General features: G+C 49.5%; 1 protein-coding gene across 1 annotated transcript in view; it reads left to right on the plus strand.

Annotated features, from left to right (window-relative positions):
• The window catches only part of LOC103011454 (polycystic kidney disease protein 1-like 2), an 83315-nt gene that overhangs the window by 43617 nt on the left and 12020 nt on the right, over positions 1-27678 (plus strand). Inside the window, 20 exon segments of the mRNA XM_007198604.2 lie at positions 732-918; positions 2517-2637; positions 3677-3803; positions 4495-4570; positions 4573-4625; positions 7309-7531; positions 8102-8295; positions 11975-12205; positions 14326-14427; positions 17037-17104; positions 17106-17152; positions 17155-17212; positions 18844-18936; positions 18938-18988; positions 21336-21535; positions 22228-22254; positions 22257-22381; positions 22383-22445; positions 23346-23562; positions 27072-27300. Of these exon segments, the coding sequence (XP_007198666.2) occupies positions 732-918; positions 2517-2637; positions 3677-3803; positions 4495-4570; positions 4573-4625; positions 7309-7531; positions 8102-8295; positions 11975-12205; positions 14326-14427; positions 17037-17104; positions 17106-17152; positions 17155-17212; positions 18844-18936; positions 18938-18988; positions 21336-21535; positions 22228-22254; positions 22257-22381; positions 22383-22445; positions 23346-23562; positions 27072-27300 (2492 nt within the window).

A 27678-nucleotide genomic window follows, 5' to 3' on the forward strand; every position in this document is an offset into this window, starting at 1 on the left:
TGCCCCACCCACTCTGTCAGGAGGTTGTCCCCCTCACATTCCTGGTCCTGGAGCCTGCTATGCTGACCTTTATTTCTGGGACCCTGATCACCCTAATATCATACTTCCCACTTACACATCCATTTGCTCATGCATCCCTTCTATGCACATACGTCTATACACGTACATATACATCCGTCTCTCCACCCTTCCACTCATTTATCCATGCATTACTTTTTTCATTCATTCAACAAGTGTTCCCCAGATGCCTAGTATGTGCAACTCATTGAAAATTCATCAGCAAATCACAGAGACATGGCCTCTGCCTTCATGGCACTTTTAGACAACTGGGCCCGCCAGTTACTAAACCATTTCACAAATACATATATAATTACAAAATCGGAATAAGTGCTATGTCCATCCAGCCAGCCAGCCAGCCGGCTATCTCCAGTCAGTGAATGTTTACTGAATGCCTACTATGTGCTGGGCATTGTGCAAGGCACTCTGGGAAAGATCCAGAGATGCATGAGGCTAGGGTCCTGAAGGAACTTAGCACGTGATAGGGAAGGAACACCTGGCCTCAAGTCAGCGACACAGGCAGCTTGTGTGACGGGCCCAGCCCAGATTTTCCCTGGCTTGAGCCCCCACCTTGCTCCCCTCCACTGCAGCGCTGGTCCCTGGAATGGCCCAGGGGCTGGTCTAACCCAGGCCGGGGCGCATGCTGTTCTTCCTCCTCCTCGGGGTGAGCCCAGCGGAAGGCCAGCAGGGCTCTGCAGCACGCCAGTGAGGCCCTGTTGGCAGTGAGTGCCGAGGCCCATCCTGAGGACCAGAGGCGCCAGGCGGCCACCGGGAACCTGTTCCAGGCTGTGGGCAGCGTGCTGGAAGCTTCCCCGAGGGACAGACCAGAAGAGCCTGCAGAGGCCAATGGCAGCCAGGTAGGTGTCCCAGCCCAGACGCAGACGTCACGCTTACCGCGTGCCCAGCTCACACCAGCACTTCTAGGTGGATCTTTCTCCACATCTTGCAGATGAGGAAACTGAGGGACTGAGGTTAAAGTCCTTTCTAGGAGCTGAAAGAAAGGCTCCAGAGACCAGAGCTTCTGGCAGGCAGTGTGGTGCAGCAGGCCAAGCGCAGCCTTCAAAAGAGGCGGCCTGAGTTTGAACCCTGACCTTGTCACTCACAAGCCTTGTGACTTGGGCCAGTGACACAACTTCCTGCAGCCTCATCTCCTCATCTGTAGTAGGTTGACAAGCTCTGCCTCACCCTGGAGAGGCCACCCGTTGGAGAGATCGTAGGTTCACCCTTGCAAGTTTGAATCCAACTCCTGGCTCACTTAGCCAAGGATACGGAACGTCTTTAGAAGAGAGGCAGCCCCCAGGGTAAGAAGAGCTGCAGCACAGCCTCACGCGGCCGCAGCACCCAGGACATCATCATGACGGAGCCACAGAACCCACTACCTGCTGCTCCACAGCCCTTTACCGTGCGGGGCCATCACTGCATTCAACAAGAACTCACACACGCATTCTCGCACGTGGCCACACAAACACACTCAAACACATATCCACACACACACATTCAATCACACACACTCACACATTCACGCACACTTCTAGGCACTCATTTATGCTCTCACATACATCGGGAAGCCCACACTCCAGCACACACTCACACAGATGCACATTTACACTCATATCTTCACACAGGGCCACAGAGTCACACAAACACACAGACTCTCATACATGGTTGCAGTCACACACAAAACCACATACGCACACTCATTCATGCTCAGATACTTATACTTCCACACCCTCAAACCACGTTCACTCAGACACACATTCACACACTTACACTCACACACACCCACTCACACACTCAAATACTTACATTCACACACAGTCCTCCTCAATACACACATAAACACTCACATTCACGCACGTACAGTCGCACACCCGTCAGACGTAACACATACACGCACGCACATCTGTGCACTGATAGGAACTCTGCACAAACGTCCAGCCCTCCTGCCCCTCACGCCTGCCTTGGCTTTAGCGAGGCCACATCTTCACCCAAGGGTTTGGGTTGCATGGGGAGTGGAGTCTGAGCCCGGGAGACCCCGTGCGATGGCTCTGCCTGTGACTTTCCATTTCCCCACGAATAAGACCTGGGCTGTGGGCAGATGTCAGGGTGCAACGGAGCAGCACGGACAGGCGCATAGTGAGCCCTGCCGTGACCCCGGCGCCTCCCCTTATCAGTGCGTGGCCTCCACAAGTCATCACTCTCTCTGCGCCTCTGTCTTCCCGTCTGCCAAACCGGGGTGGTAAAGCACCTGCTGGCAGAGGCTGGAGTCCTCTAAGTGCTTCCTCTTGGCTCCCTACAGCGCCTGGTGCCCAGTAAAGGGCCTTCCATCCTGGTCTCCGCCTTGCTCCTCTGCCCTCTCCCCGCCCCTGCCAAAGGGCACACTAGCCTGGCGGCAGTAACCAGAGGTGGTATACGGACACCAGTCCACAGCAGTGTCCCCTGCTTCCTTTTCCAGACAGCCATAGTGCCCCAGCTGCTGGGAGCTATGGGGCACATGCAGGCCGCCGTCCTGCCGGGGGGACTGCCCGGGGGCCTTCCAGCCACACTGGCCGCCCCCTCCATCTCCGTGTACACAAACAGGCAACCAGCTATACTCTGGCATCCCCTGACCTGGCTCATGCCACACCCACATCCCAAGACCCTGTGACAGGCAGAGCCCAGGAGACCTGCCTGGCAGTGGGGAAGTGATGGGACCTAAAGTGAAAGGGCTTTTCACCAAGAGAAGGTCCCCGTGTTGGGTGTCTGTGCAGCACAGGAAGGGAGGTGGTGAGTGCTATGCTAGTGTCAGAACCACGCATGCGTCCCGAGAGGCGGGTCATGGTGGGCTGTGCAGGCGAGGGGGCAGAATGAAGGGGACTAGCCCACTTTTAACCTCACCCGGAGTGTGTCTGGCAAGCCTGCTGCTCCGTGGACCTGTGGGGATTCCAGAGGCACTTGCCTTGGGAGTTTGTCCGTGGAGCTCCTGCCTACCTCTCACTGAGCCCTCCTGCAGTACCTGGGGATGGCCTCCCCCTTCCATCCCTCCCCCTGACAGTCGTGGGCTGGACGACGCTGCAGGCACGCTGAGAGCCCCGGCACTGAGCACCCTCCCTTGGTTCCTCCTGCCAGGGCTGCACTCCTGGATCCCAGGGGCAGTTTCCCAAAGCAGCATCCTGATCAGCACCAGGAACTGAAACCAGATCCCCAAGCTACTCAGATGCGACGAGGTCAAAGGCCAGTAAAGATGGTTTTATGGGAGCCCATGACATCAGAGGTCAAGTAGGTAGGGGAGGTAAGTCTGGAGAAATGTCTACAGCCAAGCTCATTTATTCATTCAACAAAATATGTACTGACCACCATCACGAGCCAGGCGCTGCTCTAGGCACTGGGGTGCCACAGTAGGCAAAGCTGGCCACAGCCCTGTCCTCTTGGAGCTGCCAGCCCAGAGTGGAAACATTGGCTGCCTTTTATGCTGCTCCTACTGATGCAAATATGCAGAACTATCTACAGGGATCACAAAAGAGCCGCCCACTCTGATGCTAAAGCCGGGATCCCTGTAGAGCAAGAGGTGGGCAGATCTTCCTCTGACTCTGACCTTCTCCCCTCTCTCCCGGCACCTCTGTTCTCACCTTGTGGAAAGAATACAGCCCCGGAGTTAGCGAGGCTCCCCTGTGCACGTTGCTGCTGCCAGCTCTGCGACCTTCACCCTGCCCGCTGCCCCCTCCCTTGGCTCCATGGAGGATGGTAGGGTGCCTGCGGACATAAGGGTAACAACGGAAGGAACCTCCTTGGGAACAGCCCTTTAGAGTTTGCAAAGCACCTGCACATATATTTGCTCATTTATGTTGATAACAACCCTGTCAATTATGGAATTATTATGCCCATTTTACAGGTGAGGTTCAGTGACTTGCCTGAGGCCACAAGCAAAGTGGCAGAGCTGGGGCTCAGACCCAGGCCTCTGACTCCCCAATCCATCCTCTTTCCACTGTGATGTGGAATTTCTCCAGCAGCCCTGGTTTAATTAGTCATTGGAAATTAAGCTCTTCAGACTTTGTTCCATAGCTAGGAAACAGTAAACTCAGGGCTCCTTCCATTCCCAAATTAGGGCACATCTGACTCTCTGCTCCTTGAGCCTCAGAGAAAGCAGACAAACTTCTTTCTCTTAGAGACTTGCTGGCTTTGCAGGAAGAAAGGCTCAGACTGTTTATAGCCCAGTAACTGCTCGGCTGTAACAAGTCCGATTGGGTCTCTAGGCCCAGCTTTCTGAAGCCACAACCCTGAAAGGGAGACACATACCAGGACAGACAGCAGCAGCTAAGGGCGGGGCCCTCCCAGTCACCCCACAGGGCAAGAGCCACTTGTCCATCCCATCTTAGGAAACCTCATCCTTCCCACAGGGACCTAGTCACCTTCCGGCCTTTGGGGCCCTTGGCTGACACTCTTTGCTCCTGGTTTCAGATGATGAGTTTCCCAGAGAACCCACTCCCAGCCCAAAGTCACTTCGATGTCAGCGGAACTGTTGGTGGCCTCTCTCTGCCAGCCCTGGTGGGCAGCTCATCCCTGTGAAGAATCTGTCGGAGAATATCGAGGTGGACTTGGGGCGCTCTCAGAAGTCAGGAAGTGCTTCTGTCTTCTTTTTCAACTTGGTCAGGACCAAAAGTTGGTCGGTTATGGAAAAAAAGAAAGATTAAAGAAGAGAATCATTAAAAATGATCTTCACCCTCCCTTAAGCATTGTATTTTAACGTAAAACTATAAATGTACGTCATTATCAATCTTAAGGTGTACAACTGAAAGTTTCTTTAAATCTGTTGATTGGTATTTTAATCATCTTCACTACATAAATCATCCCCTGAACATAGTTAGATTTTCTTTAAAGTGAATAAAAAATGTAGGCACGCTGGTACAATACGAGTTCAGATTCTTTTGAGATTTTAATGACTTTTTTTCTAATCTTCTACAGTTTTCTCATCAGTGACTAATTCAATAACAATTTTTCCCCACTCATCTTTATTGAGTCTTCTCAAAGCCTTCAACTTAAGTTTTTATGCAGATAGTTCTTTTACATTCCTACTTTGTCAACTTATCACTCTATGAGAGCTATCATCAAAACGGACCCTTACAATTACAAGTACAATGGACGTTAGCAGGTGTGGGATCAGACACAACTGTCTATTGTTGAGCATACAGCCTGACAGGTAGGAGGGGCTGCCAGGATTACTAAACAGGAGATGTCGTACGTTGTGTTCCCTGGAAGCCGGCACTGAGAAGGTGTTCGTGGTGCAAGGTGCTTGCTAGACATCAACGCCTGTGGAGAGTGAAGAACGAAAACAGGATTGGACAGAAGTCAGACTACAATCCAGACTCCACAAAGGCTCAGTCAACCCAGAGGGGGCTCTGCAGCAAGTAGCAGCCACCAGGGCTCTAGCAATCGTGTTTGCTATCTTCTGTATGTTATGATGTTTTGATATCTTAAAAATCTTGCTGGCGGGGAGAGACTGCCCCTCCCAGGGCCGGCCAGCTCTCAGGGAGAGCAAGGGCTCTGCCAGGGCACACCTTTCATGTGAAAACCAACCAGTCCTGAGTCTATACCCCAACCACTCCCTTTATCTCACTCACTCACCAGGCCAACATTCAAGCTCTGTCCCAAATCATCCCAGGGCCAGGTACCAACTAGAGACCAGCCCTATAGCCAAAGTCTGCTGGAATTATTCAGACTGGCCAATCCTAAGCTGTTTTCTATGCCCTGTCTTGCCTTTCCTGTGGAAACCCCAGTAAAGCTGTGGACTAGGCTTTCCCCCTTGCCTGCTTCTGCATCCTGACCGAGTGCTTCCCCTGTGGCCCTGCGTGGCATGGCAGGTCCTCCGCTCCTAGGAAATATAAGTAATAAATTCTTCAGGGCAGACCCTGAAGGAGCTGAGAGGTGGAGCCTGTCTGATGACCATACTCCCTGTGACTGGGTAGGAGGTCCTTCCTGGAAGGAAGATCTGGGTGGCATATTCCTGTGTCTACCGTAGAGGGCCACCAGGAGCAAATAAAAAGTGCATGGTGGGCATTAATCAGTCTTTTTAAAAGGGGATGGAGGGCATCAGTTAATCTGGAAAGCTGATTAAATGGAGAGTGGTTGTGAGAAATTCTAATGTAAGAGTAAAAGCAGAGGAATAGCAGCAACTAATTGTTGAGCGCTATCGTGTATCTGGCACTTGACTCACTATTTTGTATATGATAACATTTTGAATAATCACCGTGAGTCTATGTATTCTACTGATGACAAGAAACTGAGGCTCAGGAATTCCCTGGCGGTCCCGTGGTTAGGACTCTGTGTTTTCACTGCTGAGGGCTTGGGTTCGATCCCTGGTCGGGGAACTAAGATCCCGTAAGCCGCGCAGTGAGGCCAAAAAAAAAAAAAAAAAAGAAAAGAAACTGATGCTCAAAGTGGTCTGTTAATTGGTCAGAGGTCCCAGAGTTAATATAGGGCAGAGCCAAGATCAAAGAGAGATCTCTGTGCCTCTGCGGCCTGTGCTCCTAACTTAATCTTACTTGTTCCACTCTTTGATCAACACCACCACTAGTTCATATGCCACCTTTGTGCAAACTAGAAAGATGCACCCTTGTGCACTTTCTGTGCAGATGCAGCCCCAAGCTGGGGTGAACAGCTTGATGAGCACAGGCTGAATAAAGGTCCCCAAGCTATCCACATCCTCATCCCTGAGCCGTGGATATGTCACCTGACATAGCAAAAGGGGACTTTGCAGATGTGATTCAAGTTAAACATCCTGAAATATAGAGATGATCCTGGGTTATCTGGGTGAGCCCAGTGTCATCAAGAGGTCCTTATAAGAGGCAGGCGGAGGGGGAGTTGACTCCAGAAAAGAAAAAGGTAATTTGATGACAGAAGCAAGAGGTTGGGTGATGCAAGGAGGGGCCATGAGCCAAAGGACTGCAGGCACCTACCTCCAGAAGCTGGAATACGCAAAGAAGTGGATTCTGCCCTGGAGCCTCCAGAAGGAACTACCCCTGCCAACTGCAGGGCTGCAAAACCTGTGAGACTGGTTTTGGGCTTCTGGCATCCAGAACTGTAAGAGAATAAATTTGTGTTGTTTTAAGCCACCAGGTTTGTGGTCATTTGTCACGGCAGCCCCCGGAAACTAGTGGAAAGAGCAGAGCGCAGGGTGGATTTCAGGTCCCCAGGGGCTCACCCTGCCCAGCAGCCCTGACGCTCACTGGCATTCCCGTCCTGGCACACCCTTGATTTGACTGTTTCTGATGACAGATCCTGCTGCCTCGGCTTTCAGAAAGACACAGTGAGCCAACTGTGTTGAACCTGACCAGACCTGAAGCTCTGTGGGTGAACCTGGCTTCAGGGGGCGTGGCTTTGGGGATCCAGCTGCACTGCAGACCTGACATCCCACTCGTGCTCAGCCTGGGCTACGGCTAGCACCCCAACGAGACCAGCTACAACGCCCAAGCTCACCTCCTGCCAAAGGCTGCTCCAGGTAGTCCCAGCACTGAGCCAGTTTCTTGAGCTGCTTCCTGGCAGATGTGACCAGCTTAAAACTTGAGAATCAGGGCCATAGGGAAAAAGAAAAAAAAAGAGAAAAAACACTTGCTACATTCAGTGCGTATTTTTGTTGGTGGTATTATTACTATTATTAGGTGATATTAGGTGAACACTTATTATATGCCCTGAAGAAGCTGACAAGCACTCACAGAACTGAACTCATTACAATCCTCATAATAGCCCTTGGGGATGAAGATGAATGAAATTTCTACTTTTCAGATAAAAACAGAGAGGTTAAGTAACTGGTCCAAAGTCACACAGCCAAGAAGGGACAGAGTCAGAATTTGAGCCCTGGTCAGTCTGACTTGGCAGCTGTGCTCAGCACCCTGACTTGGGAGTGCCTCTTCTTCCATGCTCCTGGTCTCAGGAGGAGAGGGTACTCCTAGGACATCGGGGCGGCCATCAGGATCGGATTCCCTGCCAAGGCATCTTGGTGCCCCTCTCCCATCATGTTAGTCCAGTTTCCACGAAGCTTCAGACTGACCCGGATCCCCCCTTCCTGCAGATGGGCTGTCCACATGGATCCTGAGCCCAGAGGACCTGCATTTTGGAGAAGGCATCTACTACCTGACTGTGATCCCCCAGTCTGACCTGGAGCCGGCCCCCCGCAGGGACTTCACAGTTGGCATCACCACCTTCCTGTCCCATTGTGTGTTCTGGGATGGTATCCAGGGGACTTGGGACAACTCCGGGTGCCAGGTAAGGAAAGGGAAGCAAAGAAGAAGGTGGTAGAGCTGAGACTCAAACCCAGGTCTGTCCCCAGAGCACAAGCTCTAAGCGACGTGAGGCACTGCTTCTCCAGAGCTCACAGAGCCCTTGGAGGCATGTGGCCCTACTAATTGCAATCAAATCCCTGTCTCAGGGCAGCTCAGCTCTGCCTCCAAGGAGCCAAGCCCATGACACTGTCCTGGTGACAGACATTGGCTCTGAGGCCATCAGAAGCCATCTCTGAGGTATCAGTGTCCCCCTTCCCTCTTCCATGCCTTTGCATATGCTGCTGTCTCCCCCAGGACACCCTTCTTCCCTACCCCGCCTGGAAAACTCCCATTCACCCTTCGATCTCCCAATCCAATGCCACCTTCTTTGGGTGGCAGATGTTTGCAGTCTCCCTCTGTTGCACTTCCATACCCTCCCCAAGAACAGCCACCTCCACATCTAGTTGAAATTTGTCACACACCTGTCTCCATCCCCTACACCATATACCTTCTTTCATTCATTCTACAAATATTCACCAGGTGCCAGGCCAACTGATAGGGATACAATGATGAGAAAAACCAGTGAGCTTTCAGTCTAGCAGAGGACACAGACAAGAAGCAAATGGCACGTATGTCCAATGACAACAGTCATAAGTAGTGTAAGAAGCCAGGTCCCAGCAGAGCCACAGAAGGGGACTTAAAGCCAAGCTCCTTCTGGGTTTGTTTCTGCTGCATCTTTGGCTTCCTTGTCAACTCCTGCTTCCAGCTGCCACACAGAGGGAGCCCCCCCAAAGTGCCAAGAAGAGACAAAGGCACGTTGAGATGTCCAAGAGACAGTGGGTCCCCCACACCTGAAGCACAGGTCTTTGTACCTCGTGAACAAGACCTGGGTGTGTTGCACCCTTTTAGAGTCCTCGCTACCAAAAGCTTGTCCGATCCCCACGTTGCTGGCAGAATACCCGCTGCAGGCTGCCTTCCGAGGCCGGGGGCTCAGAACAGGATGGTGCAGGGGCTGGCGGCCCGGCTCTGCCATCAGACAGACTTGGGTCCAATCCCACGTCATCAGTACTTGCAAGGTGACCTTGGACAAGGCACCCCACCTCTCTGAACTTTCCCATCTGCAAATGGGGATAAAGGATGGCTGCCACTTACCACAGGGTGGGACCTAGACGAGGTTAGGGGTATAAAGTACTTAACGTGGTGCCTGGCACATAGTAGGTGCTCCACAGATTAAAGTGATTGCTGTGTTAGACACTCTGAGCATAGAGGAGACGAAACTATATAAAATGGAAATCAAGGAAAACAATGGACATAGGATTCTGCAGGTAGTTGGGTTGAGGGGGAGCATGGGGACAGATTGGGGGAGGACCACTTAGCTAAACGTAACTTATTGGAAAGTTCCTAGCTTTTGAGTAGAGTCCTGGGTTCCCAGGTGCTTATTATGTTATTAAGAATATACAGCTACTAATGCACACGTACACGAATGTGGGGTGTACAAAAGAATGTAGGAGTTGTGTTATAGTGCCAAAATTATATTAACCCAATATTGTGTACCTGATGCTCATTATAGATATAGATGTTGATACAGATATAGATGCTGATACAGATATACAGAGATCATTGAGGAGCCATAAATAAGTGAATGGGGAAAAAAAATAAGTAAATGGGATCACCAAGTTTGGATGGAAAACCACCACTGTATTCTCAAAATAACTAAAGAAATTCCAAATCTGTAAACTGCAGACCTTATCGGGGTGGGTAAATGCAGAATTATTGCAAGGGGTTTGAGAACTGCATTCTTATTTATACATTTTTCTTGAAGGATACTAAAGGTGAAACTACTGTCACAAGGGGATCTCATGAAAATTTTCTGGTCTTTCCAGATTAATTTATGGTTTTCAAAAGGACTCTCATGCTGGAAAAGACTGGGAAAGCCACTGTCCTCCAAGTCTTTGTGAAAACCCAGTAGGGCAAAGGTGTTAGGCATAAATCAGGTCTGGTGCCTGGGCTCCCAGCGCTGAGATGGTCTTGTCACTGGTACTTGCTTGGGGTTCTTCTTTTGAACCAACCCCACCCCTCCTGGGTGTGCCAAGGGTTCCCGTAAGGCCCACAGCTGTATGCCAAACGCTGACCGGGATTGGGAAACAGTGAGCAAACATGGAACTAAGACCCATGTGAAATCTGTCAATAAAGCAGTTGACGCCAAAGCTGTTGGAGGGGTCAGCCTCTCTCGGTGGCTCGTTAAAGGTAAAAGAATTACCTGCTGGGCATGTTTGGGCTGCTGCGGGCTCTTCCTCACCAGATGCTGGGCACAGAACTTTCCGCATGCCAGTATTTTCTGTTGCCTCCTACCTTACCACCTCGTTGTGGACCCTGGAATGAAAAGGTAGTGCTGGGTTGTGGGTTTGAATTAAATCTTTACCCACCAAATGGCCCTGGGTGGATTGCAAGCTGGCTGGGGGCTTTAGGGAAGGCCTGCCCCTAAGTGCAGAGTATGAATTAAGAGCCGGATGGGGGCCCTGCCCTGCCTCATCCCTGTCTCCTCCCTCCCCCAACCGCATTCCCCACACCGCCAGGGACCTCGTGCCCAAGTTCCATCTACACACCCCGTTTCTCCACATTTTGCCACCCTTGTGCCCAGGGATGGCCACAGCAGTAGCCAGTCCTCCACAGAAGGACGATCCTGAGGAATGGGTCTGGGCAGGCCCTGTAACAGGGAATTCTGAGGTCCAGGTCCCCAAACCACCGTCTAAAAGTCGGCGTCCCAGGGCCAGGACTAGGTAAGGCAAGTGAGGCATCTAGAGTGCAAAATTTAAGGGGGGGATCTTTCTCGGGGTCACCTAGGACCTCGCCCTAGTCCTGGCTGAGTGGTATGTGTTGTGGTGGGCATGCCCCGCCCCGCCCCCGACTCCTCATCCTGTGCAGAAGGGCGCAGCCTGAGGACGGCTAGACTGGGACTCTTCAAAGCAGGAGCCCAGGACGGGGGGCCGCAGGTGCCTCGATCTAAGGTGGGTAAAATTTAGAGAATTTTTTCCTGGTGCTGAGACACCAGCTTAGGATTTAAATATCTGTCCTTCCCTTTTTCTTGCATGGTTCCCCCAACCTCCGTCTTTTTTTGCTCTTCAGTGTAAGATGACCAACTGTCCCAGTTTGCCCAGGACTAAGGGGGCTTTCAGTTTGAGAAGCAGGAAAGTCTCTGGCAAACTGAGATGAGTTGGTCACCCTGAATGTCCTCTCAGCACCTTGCCCATTGCCTGGCCTGGAAGTAGCACCCAACAAACACCTGCCCAGTGAAGGAGCACCCGGTGGGGGAATGTAATGTAAGGATGCACACCAAATGTGTGATAACGGCTGCTTTTGGAGGCTGGCGGACAGAAGGGACTTCAATTTTACCCGTAATACTTCTTACCTAAAAAAGGCAAAGCAGACTGGCAAGATGGACACAGTTGCTCACTGAGAATGACAGGGGCAAAGATGCTTATTATAGACATTATTCTCTGCATTTTAAAATTAATTTTTAACTAAGTAAAAAAGCCCAAAGGAATCCTGGAGCTGGTTTCCCAGCAGTCTCCCCAGCCCCTCCCCAGGACAGTGGCCACCCCTCACAGTTCTCCTCCCTTGAGCTCGAGCGGGCGGGGATGTGGTCCCTGAATACTCCTGCCAGGGCCTCTTTGGGGCTGCAGGTGGGACCACGGACCACCCCCTCCCAGACACACGGCCTCTGCAACCACCTCACCTTCTTTGGAAGCACATTCCCGGTGATGCCCAATGCCGTGGACGTCCGCCAGACTGCTGAGCTCTTTGCCACCTTCGAGGACAACCCTGTGGTCGTGACCATCGTGGGCTGCCTCTGTGTGGCCTACGTGCTGGTGGTGATCTGCGCAAGGAGGAAAGACGCTCAGGATCAGGCCAAGGTGAGGTTGCACAGTCCCTGGGAGCAGGAGGGAGGAGCAGGAGTGTCCCCTTGCAGGGGCTCCAGGGGATGGATCCCAGGTGGGGAGCTGAGGGGCCAGCTGCAAATCCAGGCCTTGACCCCTGGAGTCATCTCAGGTAAGCTGGCCCTTCAGCCTCTTGACCAGTAAAATGTCCTTGTTCATCAAAGTATCAGGAGGAGTATGAAACTGACCTCTTATTGAGAATTTACTATGTGCCAGGTATTACCCCCATTTAATGCTCACGATAGCCCCAAGGGGAAGGTACTGTGTTGAGAGTCCCCAAGACCACCCTCGAATTCAGTGATTTGCTAGGACTCACAGAACTTAAAAAAGCCACTATCCTTACGATTATGGTTTATTATAGTGAAAATGGTGCAAATTAAAATCAGCAAAGGAAAGGGTCCAGGAGAGATCAGGCAAGAGCTTCTAATATTCCTCTCCCAGTGGAGTCCTACGGACAGATGAATTCTTCTGGCAATGACGTGTGATAGCACATGTGAAGTACGGCCAACCAGGAAAGTTCCCCTGAGCCTTGGTGCCCAGGGTTTTCTTGGGAGTAAGTCCCACAGGTATGGAGCTTGCATGACTGACTTTAGTTAGTCTCCAGCAACCACTGCTCCCCATCCCTGCCCAGGTCAGACTGATAGAGCGTGGCCCAAAGCCCTCACCATAGATCACATCGTTAGCACATACTGCCTGGGGTGGCCCAAGGCCCCATGTAGTCAGACACTCTTATCATGCCGGCTATTTCAAGGACTTAGAGGTTAGCTTCCACGAGCTGGCCAAAACCAGTCCATCCTTTGGAATGTGTGGGGTTTGGATAACCCAAGCCTGCTGAATTCACCCTTTACTGCACAGTACCTCTATCATTTTACAGAGGAGGCAAGTGAGGAGCAGAGAGGGCAATTAACTAGTCCAAAGCCACCTCCCTCCCAGGGGCCAGAATTCAAACCCAGATCTGCCTGACGATAAGTCAGGTCTGAGGATAGAAACGAGACCAAACAATAACCATTTGTGCAACCAATTGTGACAACAAAGTTCTGATTATTTTTCTGATAACATGCATCATATCTGACACATAGTAGCCTTCAATAAACATTCATGAGTGACTGAGCACACAAATGAATACAAGGATGCATTGTCACAAAGCTCTGAAACTTTCAACATTCCCTACCGTCCCTATACACAGCAATACTTCTCAGGGTGTTAGGATGGTATGAAACCTAGAAAGATAATAGTTGCCCCATTTATCCTGCTGTCTTTGATTTGCCCAAGGGATCTAACATTAATACGTTAAGTCCCTCAGCTTTAGGTTGATTCCTGGGAAGCAGACTCTGAGATGGAGTTAAGTATGCAGGGTGTTTATCAGGGAGTGCCTGGGATCAGCCCCTGGGCAGGGAGGGAAGGAGGCAGGATGGGCAGGGGGAGAAGTCAAGCTGGGATGCAGCCCACTGACAGCTGGGTGACCCCTTGGGGAGCTCTAGAACTGTCCTGAGTTGGGTTGAGAAGCCCAGGTCTTGATCTTGGGCAATGCATCAATCTGTTCTTAGATATCGGCCTCTCCAGGATGGGGCATGACTTTGACAGAGGAGACTCTTGCATCCCTGGCTACACCACCTCGGCAACTGGGAAAACAGCCCTCCATTGACAGGAGATCTGGGCAGCTCATCACAGAGCGCTCTGCAGCCTCTGACCAACTCCAGCTATTTATTTTCTGCTAAAACAACTTAACATTCATTCCTTCTAAATTCCCTTAGAGGCACAATCTGGTTACCAAGGTTATGAGGAATTATTTATGAACAGAGTTTGCATTCATCAGCTCAAGCATCAAACATTCTCAGCTTAATACCAAGTTCACTTCCAATTTGACTACTTTGGGTGATATTTAATACTGAATGTACTTTTTTATTTTAAAAGTTTGGTTTTCACTTAAAACCCTGCTGTTGTAAAGAACAGTTCTCACCTGATGGAATGAATCAATATCATACATAGTTTTGCTTTCCCCCTTTAATTGTCATGAATGCCCGACTCACTCTTGGCTGCTGTGCGGTGGATGAACCCACCAAGCAGAGCCCTCCTAATGCCATCCTTCTGTCCAGGTGAAGGTCACAGTGCTGGAGGACAATGACCCCTTTGCCCAGTACCACTACCTGGTGACAGTTTATACCGGACACCGGAGGGGGGCAGCCACTTCCTCAAAGGTACCTGACCTGCAAGACACCTCGGTTGATCCACACGTCCCACTCAGCAAAGCGCTTGCCAGTCCGTTGTTGAGTTACGTTAGCCCAGTGGATTTTGTTGTACGGTTTTTTCACTTTTGCTTTTTTTTTTGAGAAAAGTATCTTTTTTGCCAGACAAACTAACACCCTAAGCCCCAATATTTAAAAATATAAAGGAGGAGTGGATTAAGGGAGAGTTGGGGTCTGGTACTGTACTCACTGGTCTTCTCATTTAACCCTACTAAAAAATAATTCAGACAGCTGGTTACCTGCATGCAAATGTGCTCACATATGAAGAACAGTCAGTAGACTGTTATCAATGAATAAAGGGGAAAACAGAATTTCTAAGAGAAAGGGGAGAAAGGAAAGAAACAAACAATGGCAACCATTTGAAAATGAGCCTTGAATTACATTTTTTAGGAAAACTGATTAGCTGGCATCCATCTGTCCCTGAGAAGGCTGACTAGAGGTAATGAGGACACAATTCCATTTGTTTATGAATTCTCTGAAATCCTTAAGTTGAGCTGTGGAGCATACAGCAGGTTGTCTCTGTCACGTCTCAGCATCCTTAGTTAAGTCTGGCCTCACCCTATCACTCATCAGACTGTAGCATCCCCTGCAGCAGCCTCCAAGCTTCCTTCACTGAAACTGTGCTCCATGGAACACAGTTTGAGAACCACAGGCACTGTGTGTACTGTCCCGGAGAAATCTCCATTGTTTTTTTGTTTTTGTTTTTTATTAATTAATTTATTTTTTGGCTGCGTTGGGTCTTCGTTGCTGTGCATGGGCTTTCTCTAGTTGCGGCGAGTGGGGGCTACTCTCCGTTGCAGTGTGAGGGCTTCTCATTGCGGTGGCTTCTCTTGCTGCAGAGCACGGGGTCTAGGCACGCGGGCTCAGTAGTTGTGGCTCGAGGGCTCTAGAGCACAGGCTCAGTAGTTGTGGCACACAGGCTTAGTTGCTCTGTGGCATGTGGGATCTTCCTGGTCCAGTGCTTGAACCCGTGTCCCCTGCATTGGCAGGCGGATTCTTAACCACTGCACCACCAGGGAAGTCCCTGTTTTTTAAAAAATGACATTAGGCTCCATGAGAGCAGGACATGTGTCCACTTACATTTTACTTTTTATTTTAAAAATCTTATTATTTTAATCTTATTATTTTTATTTATGTATATATTTATTTTATTTTTATTTAAATTAAAAAAATTTTTATTGCTGCATCTTAGGGCCTCAACCAGCTAACACAGAGTAAGTGCTCAGTAAGTATTTGTTGAATAAATGCAGGAATCACTTTCATCCATCTAATGAAACATCCATCCCACTTCCATTTGACACTGAAGAGCTGACCTTACAGGGAAAGAAAGAATGAAAATCTGTGATCCACAGGCCATTTCTCTTCGTGGAGAGTTGCAGTCACATTTCAATTGATACTGTCTTAGTTCGGTTCTCCTGGCACAGTGGTTCTCAATTGGGTGGCCCCCAAGGACAGCTAGCAATGCTGCAAGTGGTTTTGGTTGTCACAACTTGGGACAGGAAGAGACGCTACTGGCGCCTAGCGAGGAGAGGCCAGGGATGGTGCTAAACATCCTGCAGCACACAGGACAGCCCCAGAGCAAGGAATTATCCGACTGAGAAAGTCTACAGTGGAGACTCTGCTGTAGAAGCCGACTCTGAAACAGGGATTCAAGCACAGGTAGTTGATTTGAGAGGGGATCCCAGGACACCACATACGGGAGTGGGAAGCCAGGTAGGGAAGGGAAGGAACAAATAAGGGGCGCATAATCAAACCCATTGCCCCTGTGGGCAACTGCAGCCCAATCCCAGTGGGGAACTCTGGAAAACAGTAAGGAATGTGGGCCTCAAAGTCATCCCAGCTGAGGACTAAGTGAACTGGGTTAGTTATCCACCAATCCCACCAGTCATTGGTGGAAAATGGCCTGCAGGGGCCATCAGTTCTCTGCTACCTTCAACCTGCTGCTCTGACAGCCAAAGAAACCCCCAGGGAAAGAGGCACAGCTGCTGGCAGTTGGACGTGGGAACCCCACAGTGGTGAGGCTGAGTGACGGATGTCAGTGGAGTGTGGGTGTCATCTGCTGTAGTTGGTTTCAGCACAGGAAATCAGGCATGGCCACCAGCCATCACCGGGATGGCTTCAGAAAAATACAGATTCCTGAGTCCTGTGCCCAGTATTCTTGGTAGGTCTGGAGTGGGGCCTGGGAATATGTATTTTCAAAGTAGTGGGCAGTCATTCATTCCTGTCTCAATGCCGGGAACTCTGGGAGGCACTGAGAATATAATCGCTAGGGAGAAAAACCAGTTCTTGCCCTACGGCCCTTTCAAATAAATATTCGAGAAGTTTGAAAAGGTCATCAGGAAGCATTTTATGAGTATAACTCATCTCAAAGATGTGAATGCAGATAGTGTCACCCCAAAATCTTCACACAACTGAAAAATAACTCTGGCAGGTCCAAGATGGGAGGAGAGGAGGTGAAAAGGCCATGCTTTGTTGGGTTTCATTGGTTTTTCAACACCTCCAGTGAAACACGGGGCTCTGTTACCACGTGGAGTTGGTCACTACTGGTCTCTAGATTTCAGGGGACTGTCTCCCTATATGGCCTGGATGGAGAGAGTGAGCCCCACCACCTGTCAGACCCCGACATCCCTTTTTGAGCAAGGAGGAGTGGATGTCTTCTTACTCTCCACCCTGTTTCCCCGGGGGAGCTGAGGAGCCTGCAGCTATGGCATGACAACTCAGGGGACCAGCCATCCTGGTGAGTCAGGGGTGGGTAAACCACAAGGACCTACCAAGTGCCAGGTCCAAGGCTGGGCATTGTGCATTTGCTGCTTTGCTGATCCTCACGAGCCTCTGTGAGATGCACAGAATGGATCCCCATTTCACAGATGAGGAAACCAAGGGTCAGAGAGGCCCACCAGTCCACAGGCCACACAATGCTAGTCCCTCCCTTGACACATCTGCAGCATCAACCTGTCATTTAGCCCTCCATTTCCCCATCTGTAAAATGGGATAGACGCCTATTGCAAAGACAAACCCTGCCCACTAGGAGGAAAGTAGATGAGACATTGGGCTGATTCTCCAGGAGAAGACCTAAGAAGAGCTCTTCTGCAGAGCACTAAGTTAAGTCTTCCTGTGCTTTTCTCACTGGATGCTCACAGTGACCCTCTGGGACAAGCGCTGTTATTATCCTTGTTTTATAGGTGGGAAAATCTAAGCTTGGGAAAGATAACTGACTTGCCCAGGTCACACAGCTGGCAAGCTCAGAGCCAAGACTCCTTCCCACTGTCTGAGGCCAAAACTAGTGACCCAGATGGGTTGTCTCCAGACTGAACACTCATCGGTGGCTGGCAGCTTTAGGAAAACACAGCATTTAGACCACTGTCTTTGACTCATCTAAGGCAAAAACACTAATACATTAATGCTTTAAGACCCTCAGCTGTAGGGTTGGTTCCTGGGAAGCGGCTCTGAGATGGAGTTGAATATGGAGGCTGTTTATCCAAGGAGTGCCTGGGATCAGCCCCTGGGCAGGGAGGGAAGGAGGCAGGATGGGCAGAAGGAGAAGAGCTTTGATGCAGCCCACAGACAGCTCAGCTGACCACACAGGGTGCTCTAGAGCTGTCCTGAGCTGGGCTGAGATGCCTGGGTTTTGATCACACCCAGGTTCTGTACCCAAAGGTCACTGGGGATGTCAGCTTCCCCAGGAGGCTGTGTGACCTCAACAGAGGTGGCTCTGCCATGCCTGATGGGACTACCCTTCCAGAAAGGAGAAAATGCATGTCAGGAGCTTCTTAGCACAGTCCCCATTGTGCAGTAAATGCTCAATAAAGAGTGCCTCTTGTTATCATTACTCTTATTTCCCTGTAAAGCAACTGCTGCTGGATCTGGCCTCCCAGCAGAGGCAAGATGATTTCATTTCTTCCCTGGGCCTCAAAGATCTAAATCAGGTTAGATGATCGCCATGAAGTGCTGAATGGATGGCAGGCTCATTCTCTGGATGGAAGCCCACAGGAGGACCGAGTTTCGTGTGCTCAAGCCTGCACCTCCCTGTACACACAACAACCTGGCCTTCCTCACTTGTAAAGCCCGGTGACCCTGGGCTGCTGCCCTGCATGAGGGTTCACAGTTTCAGAATGCACACTTTTGCAGCATATCTGTGAAAACCTGGCAACCTCCAAGCTGGCGGTCTACACTAGCTGAACTCCCCACATGAGGCCAAATTCACCCACTGATTGGGGCATTTTGATCAAGGCACCAAGAGCAATGAAGAAAAATACAAAGTCTCTTTCCAAGAGTTCTCGTTCTTGGGCTCAGGTTTGGACCTTCGTGGGGTCCAAAGAAGTCTCATCCCCCCACCACATTGTCCTCAAAAGTGTGGGTCCCTTCCAGGTACGTAAGCCGGGTGCTGGTGCATGACCTGGCAATGGACCGGAAGTGGTACTTCTTCTGCAACTCGTGGCTGTCCATCGATGTCGGAGACTGTCCTTGACAAAGTATTTCCAGTGGCCACAGAGCAGGACAGGAAACAATTCAGGTACTATATTTTTTCTTTTTAAGCAAATGCTCTTTACTTTGTTCTTTCATCTCTAGGGAAGTTGCGTTATAATTCAGTCACAGCCAAATAAAAGCACATTTCAGCTAGTGGGCCGGGGCAGCTCTGAGTGTGTGACATTAATAACCAGTTTTTCTTGTTGCAATTAAAGGGCCCTGAAGGGACATGGACCCTCCAAGACAGAATTATCTTCAGATGGTGATAACAGTTATGGAACACTTATCCATATTTACTTACGAATGTCACAGAATAATATTGTTTATATGAGTGAACAGACTGATCTGAATGGTGATTCAGCGTCTGGCCACCTGGAGCTTCTTCTTCATGTTGTTTTATCCTAGATGCATTTTTCAGCATGTTTCCCCTTGCTTTACTCACTCCCTCACCCCCTTTCCTGTTGCGCATCCTTCCACATCCGTCCCCAAACACAAATAAGCAGATACAAATGTACACACATGCACGTGCACACACACACAACACCACAGATCGTTATTTTATAACTTTTTAAATGGCATGCTACTCTAAATACGTTGCCTTTTTTCTTTAATAATATATCACGCACATCCTTCCAGGACGGTATGTTTGGGTCAAATTTTCCTCATTGGTTGCGTGATATTCCACAGAATGGATGTCCCACAGCCACTCTCCTATGGATGGGCATTCAGTCTACTAGTGCATTTACTGAAAGACGACTTTTCCTCCCAGCTGCCACCGTGAGCATCTCAGCCTCCAAGGGGGAAAAAGTCTGAATCAGAGAGACTTGGACCCCAACACAGGTATAACACAGACGTGGGCACGGATCACAAAGTCCCACACGCCTGCTGTTGACTTGCCGCTTGACCTTGGCTACGTCACCGCACCTCTCCAGGTCTCAGCTTCTGCATCTGAAAAATGACGAGTTCAATGTGCCTGCCCCATAGGGGGTCCCAGGTCCCATGAAACGATGTAGTAACGTGCTTGGCACACTATGCGGCTCACACTGAGTACTCAATTCCAGAAGCAGATATTATCTCCGAGTGCATCAGCACATGTGATGCCTAGAAACTCGGCAAGGAGCTCTCTGAAGGCAAAAGCTCCTCATCCCTCCTGTGAATCCCTGGTGCCCAGCAGAGAGCCTGGGACACAGCACCAGGGGCATCAGATATTTGTTGAATAAGACGAATAACATGGACAATCACTGTTGTTGGCAACTGACCTCTCTCTTTCTGCACCTTTACTCTGAGTCCAGGCCACCGGCACACGCCCGAGTGACAAAGTATCGTACAACCCTGGAGGGTTCTGGCATCGACCAATCAGGACAGGCGGCAGCTGGGAATCTCTACTCTGGACACTCTTAGCAGAATCTGGGCCTTTGAATAGCTCCTGTGGTTAAACTACATTCTACTCATAGGGAAATAATACAGGTTCTTTAGGAGAATGTGGCGCCATTTTCAGAAACCCTGTCTCACCGTTTTTATTCTCTCAAACCAAGTCTGAACCCAAAGCCTGGGATTTCTAACCACTATTCTCTAATGCCCTAACTATAACAAAACAAATAACATTAGAGTCATATATTATTATATAAAAATTATAGGGCTTCCCTGGTGGCACAGTGGTTGAGAACCTGCCTGCCAATGCGGGGGACACGGGTTTGAGCCCTGGTCTGGGAAGATCCCACATGCCGCGGAGCAACTGGGCCCGTGAGCCACAACTACTGAGCCTGCGCGTCTGGAGCCTGTGCTCCGCAACAAGAGAGGCCGTGATAGGGAGAGGCCCGCGCACCGCGATGAAGAGTGGCCCCCGCTTGCCGCAACTAGAGAAAGCCCTCGCACAGAAACGAAGACCCAACACAGCCAAAAATAAATAAATAAATAAATAAATATTTCCCATTAAAAAAAAAAAAAAAGTCATGTTCCTTGCTTTAAAAAAAAAATTATAACAAAAATTATTGCTAACACTGATGAACACTCACCTATATGCCAGCTACTTTGCCAAATGCTTTACAAAAATTTTCATTTTTAATCCTTTCAACAATCCAGTGAGGCAGGTTCTGTTATTACCCCCATTTTACAGATGAGTAAACTGAGGTACAAAGAGTAAAGTAACTTACCTGAGGTCACACAGTAGTAAGAGGGCTGTCTAGGGTTCCAACCACTCTGTCCAGAGTCCCCATCATTAACTTGAAGTGATGCTATTATGATGCTGTATTTCTTCTATAAAAGAAAAAAACAGATGATGAATTTTAGAAACAAATCCCTCCCTCTCATCCCAGGATTGCTCCAAAGAGACTAGGCTTCTCCCCATTCCTGTCTCCCTAAATGCCTGTCCCTCTCCCCTGGCCTGTCCACAGCCACCTGTTTTTCATGAAGACCTCCACAGGCTTCCAGGATGGCCACATTTGGTACTCCATCTTTAGCAGCTCAGCTTGGAGCAACTTCACCCATGTCCACCAGGTGTCCTGCTGCTTCTCACTGCTCCTCTGCACCATACTGACCACCATCATGTTCCGGGGTGTCCCCAAGGACCCAGATGAGCAAAAGATGGACTTGGGTAACTCCCACTGTCATGGCGATCAGGGCTAGTGACTGGTGGACATGAACTGTCACTGCTCCAGAAATGCTTTGCAATTCCAGAGGTCCCAAGACCACCCTCAGGTTCAATAATTCATTAGAAGGATTTACAGTAGTCAGAAATGCCATTATACTCATAATTATTAGAGAAAGGATACAGATCAAAATCAGGAAAGGGAAGAGGCACGTGGGGCAGGGTCCATGGGAGACCAAGCATGGAGCTTCCAGTTACGTTCTCCCAGTGGAGTCTGGACAGCGCTCACTCCTCCTGACAATGACGTGTGACAACACACATGGAGTAATGCCAACCAGGGATGCTCACCCGAGCCTTGGTGTCCAAAGTTTTTATTGGGGCATGCTCACATAGACATGGCTGACCCCAGTATGGCCGACCTTAGCCTCCAGCCCCTCCAGAGGTTGAGGTGATACGGTGCAACCAAGGCCCCCACCATAAATCACACTGTTAGCATAGACTATATGGAGTGGCCCAAGACCCCAGGTAAACAAAGGCATACCCACCAGGCAGGACAGCCCAAGGGCTCAGTGGTCACCTCCCAGGAGCCACTCAAGGGGCAGACCTCTCTTTGGGCAAGGTTAACCCTTACTGCACAGCCACCTTCTGGAAGGGGGGAGGGGACTCTCCCCTTGACCCCTTCCCTCCATCTGCCCCAGGTAAAATCGAATTCACTTGGCAGGAAGTGATATTGGGCTGGAAAGCTCACTCCTCATGTTTCCCATCAACCTCCTGATCGTTCAGATTTTTTGGAACACCCGTCCTTGGGTAACCAAGGAGCAGAACGCTGGGAAATGGGATGGGGGGCCCCCTCAGCCTGGCCCCCTCACCACAGCCTGTGGGGGATGGTCTTCTGACACCTGAAGCAGTGACCAAGGCGGGTCCTCAACCTCGGCAGTGTGGGGAGCTCTAGCCTGGGCAGAAGGGGGTGGGGACTGGGGTTTGAAGCCTAAAACCCATGTTGTCGGACAGCATCAGTCACTGAGATTCGTCAATTGCGTACACATGCACATACACATATGTGCACACAGTACACACATATACCTACACATGCATGCATACACACATGCCACATGTGCACACATTCACATACATCACACACACACCTACAAACATGTACACATGTGCACGTGTACACACATATACACACACACATATATCTGCACAGTGCACACATGTACACATACACACACACCTACACATGAATGCATACACACATGCCACGTGTACACACCCACAGACATACACCCCACACCTACATGTACATGCATGCACATGTACACACATATGCATGCCTGCAAACACACCTGCACACATACATGTACACACAAGTGCACACATACCACATACATATGTTTACATGCATGTACACACAGGCACATATAAATATTCACGCAAACACCTACAACATATACACACACATGCACACACATTTTTGCGTACCTACTATGTACAAAATATTATACTTTCAAACAGATTGCAGGCTGGAAGCACACAGAAAGAATTCCATCTGCATTCATGCACACGTTAAGCATTTATTGAGCACCTACTTTGTGCCACACTTCAAGGAATACAGCCTGGAATGTATCAGTTGAAATCCTAGAAAAGGGATTTTTATGGAGGACAAAACAGAAGCTCAGGGTGGTCCAATGTCATGTCTCAGTAGGCAGAGCTGGGATTCAGACCCAGATTGTCCAGCCCCAGGGCAAGTGCTCTTGACCACTCTGCTGCCCCCTCACCTGTAGCTCACGTCCCCTTCCCCCTGGGTGACTTGCAGGATTTGTGGAGCCTCGTCAGCTCCTTGTTCAAAGCTCTGAAGGTGCCACCCCCTTGCTCGGGCTGGGACTTCGCGAACTCAGTGGACATCAACCAACTGCTGGCCTTGGTGGAAGACGTCGTCTGTCAGCAGAACGAAGCAGGGCAGGTGTTCTGGAAGGAAGCCAGCCAGACAGGGGGCCCTTTAACACTCACTCTTGGGTCTGTACAAGTGAAAGGTGAGTCCTAACATTTCTGGGCCGAGAGGGGGCATGTTGGAGCCAGGTGGATGCAGGACCGAGGGCCACGTCTGTATCACTATCACTAGGGAGTCAAGAAGTCCTACCGGGGGTCTCCCTCACCAGCCTCCACTCCAACCACTCGCCACCGCCTCCCTCGCAGTACCACAGGCATCCTGCTCTCCACACAATGCCAAGCTGCCTTCCCACTAAGGCCTGCACACATGCTTGTCCTCTGATCTAGAATGTTCTTTCTCCTCTCTTCACTTGGCCAATGCCTACTCAGACTTTATTCTTGGCTGATGTATCCCTTCCTCAGAGGAGCAACCCAAACCCCGAGCCCACAACAGGGTCTCCAACCATGTGCTCTTTAGCTCTTAAGCATCTCTTGCACTGCTTTCACATTGCTTGTTGCCAAATCATGAATTGTGTGAAGAGCTGCACATATGTATTGCACATTATTCTGGTTTGAACTAGTCTCTCTGACTCTGCTCTTGCCCCTTTCTTGCCCATCTTCCACCCAGATCGCTGCTTCCAGTGTTTAGATCAGGTTGTCCAATAGAACTTCCCACAGTGACAGAAATGGTCTATATCTGCACTGACCAATATGGCAGCCACTGGCCACATGTAGCTATTGACACTTGAAATGTCGCTCGTGTGACTAGGGAACTAAATTTTTTATTTTAATTTTAAATTTTATTAAAAAAAACTAAACCATATATATCTTCCCATAAAAACCTGTTCCTCTTCCTTGTTATTCCTATGAAATCTTTATTCCTATGAAATACTAAAAATTCAGAATCACCTTCTCTTTCTCCTGCAACCCTCACTTGCAATTGATACACACCTTTGAAAATGTCTTTTGAGGGACTTCCCTGGTGGCACAGTGGATAAGACTCTGCACTCCCAACTCAGGGGGCCGGGGTTCAATCTCTGGTCAGGGAACTAGAAAAAAAAATTTTTTTTAATTTTAAAAAGTCACATGTGGCAAGTGGCTGCCATATTGGATGGTGTGGGTTAAGAATGCTGCCATTTTTAAAACACAAGGCTGGTCACAGTCTAAACCTTGTTTAGAATATAAAAATGGGGTCTATAGATTGGGGAGTTTGAATTCATAACTCTTGGCTCCACCTCTGATACAGTGAATTAAATTTTCTAAGGTGAGGCCAGGAATCTGCACTTTTTACCAGTCACTTTTGTGACTATTATGCACACTGAATGTTGAGAGCCACTGTCCTCAAGACCAGGTCCCAAGTCCTTACTGTAGCACTCCCTCCTGGCCAGGCCTATGCGGACCCCATGGTCAGCCCTACTTTGACCCCCGTGTTCCAGCCACTCTGGAGGATTAGCCCTGGAGAGCTGGGCTTGGGCTGCCCATGAAGGTCGTCCCTGCAGTAGCTCTGCTGATGCCCACGCTGGACTCTTGGCCCTGTTTGGGGTCTTTGGGGTTTGGGGGACTTTGGCATTCACAGCATGGGCCTTAGAACAAGGACTCTGGAGTTGGCCAGACCTGGGGCTCTCCCAGATGCAAAAGCAGCTGTGCAACTTTGGACAGTTGTTTAACCTCACTGAGACTATTTCCTCTCCCTATAAAATGGAAGCGCTGATCCACCCAGCTCCTTGGCTTGTTCTGAGGACTGAATGAGATCATACGACACATGAAGCGCTTAGATCCGAGTCTGACACAAAGCAAGGATTCAGTAAGTGTTTATGATTGAAAATGATGGTATCTTCCGGAAACATTGCCAGAACGCTTACAACACGAAGGCTGTTGATGCTGGAACCATTAGCTGTGGCTTCAGTGAGGGAGGCCCAGGAGGGAGGGGGAGGTAGGAGGCCTGAGTCAGAGGGAGTCAGAGTCAATGTTGCCAGGTCTTTACCAACATCAGGTCTGAGCCATAGCTTTCTCCACATCACTTGTTATTTTCTCATTCACTTCTCACTAGTGAGTGGGGAGGGGTCCTGGGGTCAGGGTGCTCCATTTTGCCATGTTCTATATCCAATCTCACGCACCCCTTGTGAAGATGCACACTGGCCAGACCTGGGCCCTTTCTGTCCCAGGAGAATGTGCCCCTGGGCACCGGCCTCCCAGCTCAGGCTCCAGGGACCCAGGCCTGGTTCCACCTGGAGAGTCCAAGCTTCCCTTAGAACACTCGGGGAATAATGAAAAGGTTCAAATTAGTCTTTTTCTTGCAATGAACATGCATTACCTCTGTAATTTAAAACAAAAAAAACCTTTTTTTTTTGTTTTTTTTTGGGTTTTTTTAAATATCATTTTTTTTCACACACACACTGTATTAAATATCAATTTTTAAAAAAATAAATTTATTTATTTATTTTTGGCTGCGTTGGGTCTTTGTTGCTGCACGTGGGCTTTCTCTAGATGCAGCAAGCGGGGGCTACTCTTCGTTGCGGTGCACGGGTTTCTCATTGCGGTGGCTTCTCTTGTTGCAGAGCATGGGCTCTAGGTGCATGGGCTTCAGTAGTTGTGGCACGTGGGCTCAGTAGTTGTGGCTCACGGGCTCTAGAGCACAGGCTCAGTAGTTGTGGCGCACGGGCTTAGCTGCTCCACGGCATGTGGGATCTTCCCAGACCAGGGCTCAAACCTGTGTCCCCTGCACTGGCAGGTGGATTCGTAACCACTGCGCCACCAGGGAAGCCCAACACCTTTGTTTTTTTTAAAAAAAAAAAACTTAAGGAAACTGAAATTTGAACAAACTGTAGAAAAACATCAGAGATAACGGGGGGAAACTTCTCCACTGACTGGTTGCTTCACGCTATTAAGGGACTATCATTATTGTTTTAAAAATTGATAATGACACATTGTGGTCTTGTTTTTAGAAGGAGTCCTTTTCTTCCATAGAAGCATATTAAAATATTTAGTCTCAGGACGTGGGGCTTGGAATTTACTTCAAAATAATCCACATGGAGAAGGTGGGTGGGGTGCAGGCAAAACAGGATTGGTGATAATTTTGAGCAATGGGTATAGGTTCATCTCATCATTCTCCTTACTTTTGTAATTTAAATTTTTTCATAATAAAAAGTTAAAAACAAAAGATTAAGACTTATACCATCTTTGGCAACAGGCAAACTTGGGTTCAAATTCAAATCTTGTACGTATTAAAATATTTGCTGATGAGAGAACATTATGTCTCGGATTTACTTAAGGTACTGCAGGAAAAAAAAAATTGGAGGGCTGAGACAAGACAAGATTGGCAAAATGTGGGTAATTGTTGCAGGAGGGCAATGGGTGTACTATTCTTGTCTATTCTATGTGTAAGGAAATTTTGAAAATGCCCTTGATAAAAGACTAAAAGAGGAACATTCAAATCCTAACTGACCATATGAGCTAAGTATCCCATCTTTCTGAACCTCAGATTCCTCATGGTTTGGCACACAGTAAGCGCTCGATACAAGAAAGCCGTTACTAACACTCCTGTTTCTACTGCACGAGGTCTGCTCTGTCACTCAGCACCAGCTGATGCTCTTTCTCTCCCTTGCCCTCCAGAAAAAAATGCAGTGCCCCAGGCCCGAGGTGGGCCCAAGAGACGCTTGGAAGGACAGTGCCTACAGGCAGTGTCTCTACCTTCAGCTGGAGCACCTAGAGCAAGAGCTGCTGCTGTGGGAGCCCCAGGGCTTTTCCCGGTGCCAGAGCCACACCCAGGCACTGGGGCAGCTGCAGACCCTGAAGGGCTGCCTGGGGGGACAGCCCGGAACCCCGCCCCCAGCACACTCCAGGTAATACACTCCCTTGGGTGCTCCCAGCCTGGGGCCTGCAGGGAGAGCGCATCCCGGTCAACCTCGGAAGGTTATTCATCCAGATCTCCCCAAGAAGCAGCGATTATGGACCGCACAAATTCAGGGAAGAGGACTTTGAACAGGGTGATTTTGCCAGATGACGGTTAGAGCCCTTTGTACAGCACTTTACAGTTTATAACCATTTTCACGTGCGTGTTTCCTAGCTGCACACCCTTGGACAAGCCCCTCATCCTCTCTGAGCCATAGTTTCCTTATCTGTAATATGGGAATGATAATGCCTATCTCCTGGTTCAAACCTAAGAAGAATTTAAAAGGGCCTGGTCCATGAAGAGCAGCATGTGGGCTAAGCGTGGAAGG

The sequence above is a fragment of the Balaenoptera acutorostrata genome, chromosome 19, assembly GCF_949987535.1.
Source record: "Balaenoptera acutorostrata chromosome 19, mBalAcu1.1, whole genome shotgun sequence".
Taxonomy (NCBI): Eukaryota; Metazoa; Chordata; class Mammalia; order Artiodactyla; family Balaenopteridae; genus Balaenoptera; species Balaenoptera acutorostrata.